At 56.8% G+C, this 13142-nt stretch overlaps 1 protein-coding gene across 2 annotated transcripts; it reads left to right on the top strand.

Annotated features, from left to right (window-relative positions):
• The first annotated feature begins 441 nt into the window (after positions 1 to 441).
• Positions 442 to 12790, top strand: UBE4A (ubiquitination factor E4A). 2 transcript variants are annotated; one of them, XM_076358342.1, is made up of 20 exons: positions 442 to 484; positions 649 to 819; positions 906 to 1082; positions 1312 to 1424; positions 2108 to 2260; positions 2390 to 2549; positions 2758 to 2960; positions 3191 to 3382; positions 4297 to 4630; positions 4909 to 5035; positions 6132 to 6439; positions 7319 to 7451; positions 8537 to 8724; positions 9153 to 9253; positions 9370 to 9483; positions 10368 to 10542; positions 10688 to 10868; positions 11319 to 11466; positions 11727 to 11884; positions 12088 to 12790. In XM_076358342.1, the coding sequence occupies exons 2-20, from the start codon at positions 696 to 698 to the stop codon at positions 12224 to 12226; spliced, it is 3228 nt and encodes a 1075-aa protein (XP_076214457.1). In that variant the 5' UTR covers positions 442 to 484; positions 649 to 695; the 3' UTR covers positions 12227 to 12790. The 2 variants fall into 2 exon arrangements, with proteins under 2 accessions (XP_076214457.1, XP_076214458.1); XM_076358343.1 differs by lacking the exon at positions 442 to 484 and adding an exon at positions 487 to 502.
• The last annotated feature ends 352 nt before the right edge of the window (positions 12791 to 13142 follow it).

The raw sequence follows: 13142 nt of genomic DNA, 5'->3' as shown, positions 1-13142 counted from the left end.
TCGTTGCTGTGCCGGTGCCGGCGGCCGTGCGGATAACAAACGCCAACTCGGTGATGACGCAAAGGTTTGCGTTTCACAGCGCGCAAGCACGCTCAGTCACGCGCCCAGCCGCCCAGGGCTCTGCCGCCCGCGTCCGTGTCGCGCCCGTGTCGTGTCCCTGTCGTGTCCGTGTCGTGCCCGTGTCGTGCCCGTGTCGTGTCCCTGTCGTGTCCGTGTCGTGCCCGTGTCGTGCCCGTGTCGTGTCCCTGTCGTGTCCGTGTCGTGCCCGTGTCGTGCCCGTGTCGTGCCCGTCCCCGCCCCCGGGTTGGGGCACTCGCTCCTCCGCGCCGCCAGGGGCCGCTGCCGCCCGCCCCCCCCGCTCCCCGCCCCAGCCCGCGCCGTTCTTGAAAAGCGCCCGCCTCCCCGCCGCCCGCCTTCCGGCGCACAGGCGTGACGCCTATCGTGACGCGACCACGGTGACGCGCAGCGCTGTCCGGCGGCGGAGGTGAGCGCGCCGGGCCCGGTAAGCGCCGGGGGGGGGGGCGGCCCTCGGCACCGTCCGGCGCCCTCACACCGAGCGGGCCGGGCCCGCCGCGCCCGGGGGAGCGGGTCGGGGCCCGGGCAGCGCCGCGGGGCGGCTCCGGGCCCTGACGGCGGCTCCCCCCGCAGCCCTGCCCCGGCCCCCGCCCCCCCGCATGGCGCGGCCCTGAGGGGAGATGACCGACCAGGAGAACAACAACAGCATCTCCAGCAACCCCTTCGCCGCCCTCTTCGGCTCCGTCGCCGACGCCAAGCACTTCGCCGCCGTCCAGAAGCAGCAGCAGCTGCGGCAGCTGACAGGTGGGGGGGGGGGGTGCGCGGGCGCCGGCCCCTCCGGCGGAGGCGAGGCTTCCCCCGCCGGGGCGCTGAGGAGCTCTGTTTTGCAGGCGATGAGACTTCGGTCAGCCAGGATGACTCCGACAACAGCGTCTCCGAGAGCCTGGACGACTGCGACTACTCGGTGGCCGAGATCAGCCGCTCCTTCCGCTCGCAGCGGGAGCTGTGCGAGCAGCTCAACATCAACCACATGATCCAGAGGATCTTCCTCATCACCCTCGACAACAGTGAGCGCCAGGAGCCCTCCCGCCCGTGCCGGGGGGTGGCTGGGGGAGGACGTCACGGGCTGGGGAAGCTCCGTTGCGCCGGGCGGAGCTCACCGGGTCGGTCCAAAATTGAAGGGGAGAGCTGGGAGAGGGAGCGCGCTGGGGCAGGGCCCTGCCCGCAGGTTTCACTGCCTTGCCGGCACGTTCTCCGCCAGTTTGGATGAATCGGGTTGGTCTGTGCTGTTCTCAGGCGACCCCAGCATGAAGAGCGGGAACGGGATCCCAGCACGCTGCGTCTACCTGGAAGAAATGGCCGCGGACCTGGACGACCAGGACTGGCTGGACATGGACAACGTCGAGCAGGTAGGGCCGCCGGCCTCGGGCGTTCTGCTTGCTTTGGCAACAGGGATTGAATTTACTTCCTCGCAACCTACACGCGATGCATCCTGAACGCAGCCTGTTTGCTAAAGCCTAGCGCGGAGCTGCCGGTTGCGGCTTTGCCGGAAACGGCCACGGGGGTTTTGGGGTACGAGGCTGAGAAAGATTTAGGTTTTGCTGCTTCTGTTCCCTCCTCCTTCTGGAGGCTGCAGCGGTTTGCTGCCGTGCAGATCGGCTGGGGATGGGGAGGGGAACAAACGCGGCCCAGGCAGGGCGTGAGGGGAGGCTTGCGTGCGGTTGTGGGAGGCGAATGCTGCTGGCAGCGGGGCCGTGTGCTGCCTCTTACGCCGCCGAACAACACTTGGTGATCAGCGTTCGTGCGCACACTCAGCTTTGTTTGCAGACATGTTAGTCGTTCCTGGCGGGTTTTTCAGTGAAAATAACTTCTGTTGGGGCTGCTGTTGCTCTTAAAAGGGGCTGGAGAATGTGCTTAGCCAAGGGGCAAGCCCCAGGGGTCTTGGTCTAGTGCTCTGTTACTTAACGAGGGACAGGGAGAGCTCTTCCAAGCAGAAATCGTTTAGCCTGTGGTGACACGGGGCTTCTTTTTTGGAGGGATGGTCTCTCTGCCGGGGCCATTTCGCTTTCCGTCTGTCTTTGCTGGTGCCTAGGCCCTGTTTACCCGCTTGCTGCTACCGGAGCCTGGAAACCACCTGATTCACATGACCTCTGCCAGCACGCAGAACCTCTCCGCTGACCGGGACGCGGGGGAGAGACAGATTCTGCGCTACCTCTACGCCTGTTTCCAGAGGGCAAGAGAAGAGGTGGGCAAGGGCTTCTGAGGAAGAAGGTGGCTTTGTCACCTTTTTTCTGGTCCGAGGTGACAGAGCGGAGGTTTTAACGGCCGGGAGCGGATGCCAGGACCCCAGCTCTGTCTCATTCTCCTTGCGCAGATAACCAAGGTCCCGGAGAACCTGCTGCCCTTCGCCGTGCGCTGCCGGAACCTGACTGTGTCAAACACTCGCACTGTACTCCTCACCCCGGAGATTTACGTCAACCAGAACGTGTATGAGCAGCTGGTGGACCTGATGCTGGAGGCGCTGAGAGGGGCGCGTAAGTCCGGCCGGGTTGCGGCGCTAGCTTAGCGCTGCGAGGCTGCCCTTCACGTTAAAGCTTGCGGGAAGAGCGTCGTGGACTCGGGTGAAGCTGTGGCTCCCCTCCTTGCTAAAAGGGAGGGCTGCGTTTAGGTCGCGGCATTTAAGCATGCGCTGAGGTTCGGCCGCTTGGAGTATCGTGGTAACAGCCGCGCTTCCCCCGCTAGACTTTGAAGACACGACTGAGTTTCTCGAGGAGGTCATAGAAGCCTTAACGGTGGATGAGGAGGTGCGGACCTTCGGGGAGGTCATGGTTCCCGTGTTTGATATCCTGCTGGGCAGAATCAAGGACCTGGACCTCTGCCAGATCCTGCTGTACACGTACCTCGATGTGCTCCTCTACTTCACAAAGCAGAAGGACGTAGCAAAGGTGGGTGCCTTGGCCTGACCGAGAGCTCCTCGCAGGTTCTGCTCGCAGGAGGGGCACGTTCATAGGACCTAATCCGTCGAGGTCAAACCAACAGTACAGTGTAACAACAGCCTGCGTGTGCACTCTTACCCCTCTCCTCCTTTCTGATAGCCTGCCCCAAACCCATCAGTTTGTGGGGTTTTTTACTGGGACTTTATGTGACCGTCGGCACGTCCTGCTGTGTTTCCTAGGTTTTTGCAGGCTATATCCAGCCCAAGGATCCCAGCAACGGACAGATGTACCAGAAGACTTTGCTAGGCACCATTTTAAACATCTCCTGCTTGTTGAAGACCCCCGGCGTAGTGGAGAACCACAGCTATTTTCTGAACCCATCCCGATCCAGCCCGCAAGAGATCAAAGTGCAGGAATCCAACATCCATCAGGTGGGCTGAAGCGTGACGGTACTGCTTCCCCGTGTGTTTTAGTGGCCTCTTGTTGCTGAGGGTTAAAGACCTGATGTCAGGGCTTTAGTTCCACCGCTAGCCCTTTAATCGTCTGGCTTGCGACTGAGCAAGTCCCAAAACTGCCTTGGATCCCCAGCTGTAACGTGCGAACGGTTTTGCCCGCTTCCTCTGGTTGTTGTAACCCAAGTCTTCGTGTCGAGCAAGTCGTGTTTTATCAAAGTAATTGTCTGACCTCTGGGAAAAGGGTAGGGTGGTACTCGTGGAACAGATACCAGCACTGTAACTTGAGGTGCTACGTGAAGGTAATCCACCTTAGGTGCCGTGCTCACTGGGAAATAGCTTTCAGTACCCGTCCTGTAATTAAAATGCTAATTGACCCCCTAACAGAGGAAGTGACAGGCAAGGTTCTCTCTCGTTATGAAAGTAAATAGCTTCCTCAGAGGAACAGTGCTGGGAACGTTTCGGTAGGTAAGGAGCAAAGCATCGGAAGGCAGGAGATAAATACAGGAGTACACTCGGGGGCAGAAGTGGTCACAGAGAGGGGCTTTCCCAGTCATGCGTTCTTTCAGGGTCGTTGCTGCCAAAAAACGCGTAAAGAACTTCGGTTTTGCTCCCCGCGGAAACACCTTGCTCTCAACTATGCTTTTGAGGATGTCCCTAATTGGGGGACAATTGTCTTTGCTGCCGGCCTCAGGATTTGACCCGCTCGTAACGTGTGTGTCTGACGGGTGATTAATAGAGGTGTCCTGGCTGTGATTTACTTTGAAAGCCCTGCCCTTGAAGAGCAGGATGCGGTCTGGAGCCGGGAGAGCTCTAAGAGCATTAATGATGGGAGAGGCCAAAAAGCGATCCCGCCAATGGCTCCTTCAACCGCGTTCTGTTCCCCGTAACAGTTTACGGCCCAGTTCCACGAGAAGATCCACCAGGTGCTGAAGAACCTGTTGCAGTTGTCTCCAGAGACGAAGCACAGGATTCTCTCCTGGCTGGGAAACTGCCTCCACGCGAACGCGGGCCGCACCAAAATTTGGGCTAACCAGATGCCGGAGATCTTCTTCCAGATGTATGCCTCAGATGCCTTCTTCCTCAACCTGGGAGCTGCCCTCCTGAAGCTGTGCCAGCCCTTCTGCAAACCCAAATCTCCGAGGCTGCTAACCTTCAACCCTACTTACTGTGCCCTGAAGGAGTTGAACGAAGAGGAGAGGAGGAGTAAGAATGTACATATGAAAGGTATGCCCAAACCTCGGGGGAGCAGGGGAACGAGAAAGGGGATCTCCTCAGGTCCTTACCTCTCCCGGTAGTGCCCTCTCAATGCGTGCCAGTAAAGGGAGAGTTGAATGAGTTGAGAGGAGCAAGGGAAGAGCTGAATACAAATAAAACGCTGCCTAGCATCACCAGCAGGTCTTTTCCAACCTCAATGATTCTATGATTCAGTGGGGGCCCTCTTGAGCCCTCTCCTCACCGACGCTGTTGGGTAGGACTCGATGCGGAGATGCTTTTCATTCCAGGTTTGGAAAAAGAAACGTGCTTGATACCTGCTCTGAGCGAGCAAGAGCCGGAGTTTGCGAACAGCTACAATCTGGTGACGGAAAACCTGGTCCTCACCCAGTACACCCTTCACTTGGGATTTCACAGGTAACCGCTCTGTCGCTGCGCCAGTCTGTCCTTAAGGCCTTCGCCCCTCTGACGGTGGTCAGCGCGCTACTGAAGCACCCAGAGCTTGAGAGAGGATTTTTAAATCATATCCAATACTCGTAAGCAACGTGAATGCTCAAGCCGTAGGTACCAGCAAGCTCCCGGTGCTGTTCTGCACCCGTGTAGGGCCACGTAAATTTTGAGTAAACACTCAGAATACAGAGAGTGTGCCAGTTGCGCTGCCGAGTACCTTTCACGGTGCGTTTTGGCTGACGTTGGAGCCGCAGGCTGACTGACTTTGGAAAGAAACTTTGTCCGTTGGTGCTCACAGTCAACGCTAACAGTCTTACGGGCTCCACGTTATTTATAGAAATGTAAAGGCCAAGTGCTGGGTGTCCTGGGTCGTGTGGTTCGCCCCCTTCTCAGGGAAACGAGCTGCTGGCATCTTGCTTCTCTACTAGAAAGCATCTCAGCGGCAGAGCCACCTGCCTGCTGCGAGCTCTCCGAACTGCCCCCCTAAACGGATTTAACGCGAAGCAGAAATGCAAGGTAGCTGTCCCGTTTCCAGGAAGGGATTTTCTGGACACCAGAACACACTATTTTTCTCGGCTTCTCTCTGCAAGTCGTTGCCTGGATACTGTGAGGTCACCGCTGATCCAAGCACTGTCCCCTTCTGGTTTATTCTCTAAATATAGAAATAGACGAAAAAGTTACGCAAGTGGCTTGTTGCTGGGAAACTGAAAGTGTCACCTCGCAGGTGTCTCTCGGGCTTGCCGGATTCCTGACCTTGGTAACCTAAGGGGGGTCGCAGCTGCGCCGGCTCGTTGTCCACGCCTCCGCAGAGGGCTTCGCAGCGGTCGTCAGTTTACCAGGCCGCTCTGCAGGCCGCTGCGGTTCCTCGGTAAGGTCCGGTATCCTCCCAAGCCCTGGCTTGCGTTTCTCCAAAGGCTTCCCATCGCTGGCCCCCCCAGAGAGGTTACCCACAGGAAATGGTTTAAGCAGGACAAAAGCATGCGCTAGCTTACGTACTGTTTAGGCACTCGGTGCTGAACCTACATACGTCTCATCTCTTCTCCTTGCCGTGTTTTCCGGGTAGGTTGCACGACCAGATGGTAAAGATAAACCAAAGCCTTCACCGCCTGCAAGTAGCGTGGCGAGAAGCTCAGCAGAGCTCCAGCCCTGCTGCCGACAGCCTCAGGGAGCAGTTCGAGCGCCTGATGACCATCTATCTCTCCACCAAGACGGCGATGACGGAGCCACAGATGCTGCAGAACTGCCTGAATCTGCAGGTGTCCATGGCGGTCCTGCTGGTGCAGCTGGCCATGGGAAACCACGGGACGGAGCCGCTAGAGCTGACCTTCCCGCTGCCAGAGGTGGAAAACAGCACGTTGGCCTATGTGCCAGGTGAAGCCGCTTGTCCTGCCGGCGGCCTGTCCGTGTGCCTACCGCAATTAACCGTCCAAGTCTAGAGCTGTTCATGTAACACCACGTTTAGAGTAGCTGCACGTACGCGCCCTGATTCCTTAAGATGTTCATAGCACCTGGGTTCCCTCTTCACTGAGGTGCTTAAAGGACATTCTGCCTTTGAAAAGAAGGGTTCCAGAGCATGTAAGGAAGCGTAGGGGGGGCCAGCCGCAACTTCAGAAACGTCAGCAGTCAGGTCAGAAGCTCCAAAGAAAGCTGGGACCTCCAAGTTCACCTTACAATCCTGGCACCTTCTAGCTGAGCACTGGGAGAGCTGTCCAAGGAAGCACTTGTCTGTCCAGGGCAGGGCACAGTGCTACAACTGATGGCACCTTTCTTTGCGTAGGATATTCCCTCTGAAGAGGATCTCTTGAAGATTTGGGGCTCTTTGAGGGGGCATACTTGGGGTATTGATGCTGCTGACCTTTTAAAGATCCCACTCGCGGCCAAGTTGCAAAGTTGTGCCAAATAACCTATTGATTTACTATTCTCCCTATGCGCAAAATCCTCCTCGTGGTTTCTGTCGTCTAGAGATTCCCTTCCCTCGAGCTGTTCTGTGTAACGGTGCGTACGATCAGCAGATGGCTGCTGGGTTTCACCCTGTAAGTGACCTGACTTCTGAGAGAGGTGAAGCGAATCCTGTGTGTTGCAAATTTCATCAGGCCGGGCATCCTCCACGACCGCGGTGTTCTGATACAGCTAGTTAGCTCCCGAAACTTCAGTCAGAATCGGGGCGATGAGGGGAGAGCGCGTGGGAGGCTAGAAAAGGGCACAATGAGCTGCCCGAGGAGAAACTCATTGTGCAATCTCTGTTCGCAGAATTCTTTGCCGATAATTTGGGCGATTTCTTCATTTTCCTGCGGCGTTTCGCTGACGACATCTTGGAGACTTCTGCCGATTCTCTGGAGCACATCCTTCACTTTGTCACTGTTTTCATGGGTGATGTGGAGAGGTACGTACAGCCCCGGGTGTGAGCCCTGGGTGCTTATCTGCAGAGCACCCGGAGGGGAACGAGCAAGTGGAAATTGTCAGAGGTGCTTTGAGGTTTGGTTTAGACGTCCGTGAGTGGGTTGATCTCATCGGAGAAGCTAAATTCTGCCCGCGGGAGGCACAGTGAAGGAGGCCCTGCCTGAAGGAGGCGGGCTTCACGCGAGGTGCAAATGGGATTCGGTGTGTAAATACTTGTTTGGTCACATTACGCAGGAGCCTCGTCAGCTAGAGCCATTTTGGTACTTGTTAAAGGAAGCTATCGGGATTGATCTGTTTGGACTATCTCTGTGAAGTCTACTATGGTAACTGAGCACTAAACAAAACTGAGGAGTATTATTGGTCTTCCTGATAAGACATCGCCGCACGCGCTACACTTCTGCTGTTTGTTTGTTGATACCTGCGCGTGTAAATACAGCGAACGGAGGGCAGCGGCGGGAGCAGATGCAGATTTCGCTTGGCAGGCAGCTCTCGCTGTTCCCGCTGTCCCTGGGCTGGCCCCGGGAGATGGAGGCTGTAGTTCTTCCTGGCAGTACCCTACGGCGTGACTTTAGGCGGGTGGTTTGGCTTCTGCCCCACACGTGCAGCAGAGGAGAGTTACACCCTCACCTCAGCGATCTGCCGTGTACTGGGCAGCAGGCTGAGCAGGCAAAGCGCTTTGGACTTGCGGAATAAATAGGAGGCAAGTCACTGGGCAGTAAGGAAACAGCCAGGACAAGTCAGGTTTGCTCGGGAGCTACAGCTGACAAGCAGGCACGGGCTGCGAGCCGTGTGCGCTGCTGGGGAGGGAAGCAGCAGCTTTGCTGTTCCCACACCCTCTCGCCTCTCTGCCTGGGATTTAACTGCAGGTATCAAGCGCGTGCCTTCGCCCCGTGGCTCCGGTGTTGAGAGGGAGCCGCTGGACGCCAGCGTTAGTTTTACAGATGGTCTGCAACAACGGGGCACTCCTGGACGGACGGACACAGCTCCTGGAGTGTTTCCTGAACGGCTCGGTCCCCACACCCTGACCCTCATGCCATCCTGGATTTGCTTTGTTGTTTTCTCTTGCAGGATGAAAAATCCTCATCTGCGAGCCAAGCTGGCAGAAGTGTTGGAAGCTGTGATGCCTCACTTAGATCAGGCCCAGAACCCGCTCGTCTCGAGCGTGTTTCATCGCAAGCGAGTGTTCTGCTCTTACCAAAATGCTGCCCATCTTGCCGAGGCGCTTATCAAAGTCTTTGTGGATATCGAATTTACCGGTAAGCACGACAGGGGAAGAGTTGTCTTCCTTCTGTAACATCTGCAGGGGGAATGTCTCCAGGGTTGGAAGTACGTCAGTGAAAACAAATGAATCTATTTGCGCTTTGTTGAGCTGCTCGGCTGCGTTAGGCAGGCGGCATTCCCAGCAAAGCGTCGGTCTTTCCAAACTTCTGGCTTGCGCAAAACTGCATATCCAGAAAGGATAACCTCCGGAGCTCAAGCTTTTCGGCTCGGCAATGCTTATAGCCGGTCCTCACCCGTCCTCTTCTAATGTGGAACCGGTTGTACTGCTCTGAAATCGGTGACAGATTTCACTGACCTGTACAGGAGCGGGGTTTTTATTTCAAACAAACGGTGAAGAGGCATTAGCAGCCCCGGCCTGTGCCCACTGCCCACTTGCAATGCCCTTACTTTTGCTCGTGTCTAGGTGACCCGCACCAGTTCGAACAGAAGTTTAACTACCGCCGTCCCATGTATCCCATCCTGAGGTACATGTGGGGCACAGACTCGTACCGGCAGAGCATAAAGGTGAGGCAAGAGGCGCATGTATAAGCGTGTGTGTGCAGCTCGGTACGGAGCGCGCCGACCTGTGTCCTGCCGTTGGGACCGTGCCACAGCGTTCACCGTTCTTTCGTTCCTTGCAGGCTCTGGCTGATTACGCCTCAGAGAACCTGGAGGCAATGAACCCCCCTCTCTTCTTGCGCTTCCTTAATTTGCTCATGAACGATGCCATTTTCCTGTTGGATGAAGCCATACAGGTAGGGCTGAGCACGCGTGCCGTCGGCATCACGTAAGCAATGGTTCTCACTTCCCCTGAAGATGGCCGGGTGCAATGCTGACCTTCTATCCCTCGAACGGCATCAGCTTGCTCTGGTCCCGCCTGATGAATCTGTGCAGTAGACACTTGCAGGAAACGATTCCAGGCTGGTGTGGCCAATGCCCTGGGAGAAGGGGCGAAGGCAGAAGGGCGGCGGTGGGCTCTGGGGCGCTGCATGCGGGGCACTCTCCTCCCTCCCTTCAGTCTCGGGAGGCAGGCCACAACAAAGAGGAGCAAAAGGGCTTTTTTTCAGATCCAGCATGAAGTGTGCTGGGGGAGTTGCGAGGAAATCTGCCTGTTGCTAATCGCAGCCAGGCTTTAAACAACTTCTGTGGTTTTTGATTATCAAATGCCCTTGGCCTTTCCGCCGGTGCTTTATCCTAACAAAGGCCTTCTGTCTCCAGGCAGTTCTCCTTGGGGTTTACAAGGCGAGTGCCGGGTGAACTCATGTGCCTGGTGTGTGGTGACTGTCTCCCTGCACCTTTCGGAGCTGCCTCTTGCTGCTAGAAAGGGCTCTTTTGGGGAGCTTTTATCTGCCATAGAGCTGATTGTCGGGAGGCCGGCAGATAAGATGGGTGATGTGGATATTTCCCATCTGGTTGTGAACATTTATGGATTTCCTACGGTTTGCCGTCCAAACAAATGTTCCATGTTTTGTGAAACGTGTGTGTGGTTGGGAGAGGCCTTTCCAAGCACCCTGTCGTACCTCTCGCGTCCCAACTTGGCCTCTGTCAGCCCGGAGCAGTGCAGAACAGGTCTGGCTTAGTCGTCATTGCCCGTTTACCTGCCTGTTCTCCCATACGCTTCCCTGCTGTGTCTTTGCAGTACCTCAGTAAGATTAAAGTTCAGCAGATCGAGAAGGACCGTGGCGAATGGGACAGCCTGTCCCAGGAGGCTCGCCGCGAGAAGGAGTCGAGCCTGCAGATGTTTGGTCAGCTGGCGCGCTTCCACAACATCATGTCCAACGAAACCATTGGCACTCTGGCCTTCCTGACCTCAGGTAGGGAGAGCAACCCCCCCTCCTGCCTGCCGGGACCTGGAGAGGGGCCCTGCCTGGGAGCGGGCTGGTGGGAGCTTGGTTTCAGGGTGGTCGGAGCAGGACGGGACTGCTGTGAAGCTCAGGGAACTGTTGGTTTCTGTTCCAGAAATTAAGTCCCTGTTCGTGCATCCTTTCCTTGCTGAGCGCATCATCTCCATGCTCAACTACTTTCTGCAACACCTGGTTGGGCCTAAAATGGGAGCTTTGAAAGTCAAGGATTTCAGCGAGTTTGACTTCAAGCCGCAGCAGCTCGTGTCTGACATCTGTACCATCTACCTAAACCTTGGGTAGGTGACAAGGGAGAGCTGGCGTGAGGGGTGGCAGGAGCCATCCTGGAGCCATCCCGGGGATGTCCTGGCTAGCAGAGCCCCGTGGGCCCGCTGCGTCGCAGGGCGGGAGCGTCCCTTTTGGGAACGGCACTAACAGAATTGCTCTGCGTGCTTACCACGGGCCTTAACGGGCCTTTCAGAAGTGCGCTGTGCTCTTCTAATTTAAATTGCCCGGGGAAGTCAGCTGCAACCCAGCTAGCAGGGATGGAAGTTAGGCACCATCACGGTTACGTTGATACCTTGGGTCGCTCTGGAGAGGACCTGGGAGAAATGCTTCATTACGGTCAAGCTTTCCTCTAGCTTTTGAGTTCTCTGCTATGGTAATGCAGCTGTTGCGGGGACTGTGTTTCGCAGCCTATGATAAATGTGGATTCTTAAACCTTTGCCCTCTTTTAACCTGTGGTCCAGGGATGAAGAAAACTTCTGTGCCACAGTGCCCAAGGACGGCCGCTCCTATTCACCAACGCTCTTTGCCCAGACCGTTCGGGTTCTGAAGAAAATCAACAAGCCTGGCAACATGATAGTGTCTTTCAGTAACCTGGCTGAGAGGATCAAGGTGAGAACCGGAGTGAATTTAAGCTCACAAAAAAAAAAGTGGAGCTGGTTCCTGGTGTCCTTTTTCCATCTGTGTATCACTGCGTCTCTGCTGTGTAGCTGGATTTCTGGGAGTGGGGCTTCCTCTGAGGCTTATGCGGGGCAGCTGGGAGGGCTCCCTGCCAGCACGGACCTGTAAATGCTTTAGCTATGGGTTGGGAGCAAACCTGGTTTTTAAAGAACTGGGGGACCGAGTGTCTAAAAGCGGCGCGTGCCCGCCAGTCTCTTGCAGACCGCCAGCAGCAGGAGGAGGAGACGTACGCGGACGCCTGCGATGAATTCCTGGATCCGATCATGAGCACTCTGATGTCGGACCCTGTGATACTGCCCTCCTCCCGTGTCACCGTGGACCGGTCGACTATAGCCCGGCACCTCCTCAGGTACGAAGCGCGGGCCTCGTACTTCGATGCTTTTTGGGGATCTGTTTCACTTAGTCAATGATACCTGGCCTCAGTGCGCCTGCTTCGCTTAACAGCAGAAAGCTCGTGCCACTCTTCCTGGCCTATCTTCCTCTTTTTTTTTTTTTTTCCCCCTCCTAGCGCTGCAATTGTCTGATTAATCTCCTCAATGCTTTGTGTTTCAGCGACCAGACGGATCCTTTCAATCGGAGCCCCCTCACTATGGACCAGATCAGACCAAACACAGAGCTTAAAGAGAAGATCCAGCGGTGGCTTGCGGAGAGGAAAAAGCAGAAGGAGGAGCTGGAGGACACGCTGAACTGAAAACCAGGATCTCATCCCTAGACCTACAATCACTGGCGAGATAAATGCCTTGCAGGGGTAGCGACTGGAGCTCCAGAGCGCCTGTGCAGCTCGCCACCTTAATCAAGACCGCAGTTAGTGCATAGCCACCACCTCCAGAGTCTCTCCTAGGACCTTCCCTTTCATCCCTTGTTCTGTCTTTTCCTTTTAAGACTTACTCTTTAATACTAAGACTTTCCACTGCACTACAGCTTTGAGCCTCTGCCGTGGGGGAAGACTGCAGCCTCTTTTGCGTGGCCTGGTGCCCCGGCCCTCTGTTACTTGTTCTTCGTGTTGGCCATGTTCTTTTCCAGCGACACCAAAACCCCCCCTCTGCTCTGTTGCCGTGTTCAAACCCTGTAACCGTATGTTCAATGTGAAAGCGATGCCTCCGCATCCACAGCCGCTCCCGGGGTTAGATGGGGGGCCGGACTGGAGGGGGACGGTTATGCTACTTGTACATGCCGGTGGTGTAGGAGGGTTTCTTTTTCCAAATGATCTTTGGGAACGGAGGGGTGTTGGAAATTAAATATAGAGATGATCTTACAGCTGGCAGTGGAGGTCTGGCAGCTGCTGGGGGGGGGAACAGCTGTAGAAAAGCCTCTTTGTTTCGGTGTGGAGGCTGCCTGCCCCTGGGCAGGGAGCGGGGCGCAAGTGGGTCCGTTCCCCCGTGGGCCGAGGTACCGCTCCGCTGCCCGCTCCTCCCGGGGCGGGAGTGGCACCCCCACACACACCCCCCCACACCCCCACCCTCCCACCCCCCCCCCCCCGGGGTCTCGAACCCGCGGCCGCCACGGCGGCCCGCCCGGCCCCGCGCACGTGGCCAGGGGTCCTCACTCCGGGCTGCCCGCGGCGGGCGCCTGCCGGGCGCGCGGGCGGCAGGCGGCGCGCGGGCGGC

The sequence above is a fragment of the Aptenodytes patagonicus genome, chromosome 23 (assembly GCF_965638725.1).
Source record: "Aptenodytes patagonicus chromosome 23, bAptPat1.pri.cur, whole genome shotgun sequence".
Taxonomy (NCBI): Eukaryota; Metazoa; Chordata; class Aves; order Sphenisciformes; family Spheniscidae; genus Aptenodytes; species Aptenodytes patagonicus.
The sequence above is the reverse complement of the archived record's forward strand: the minus strand, read 5'-3'. Positions and strand labels throughout refer to the sequence as shown.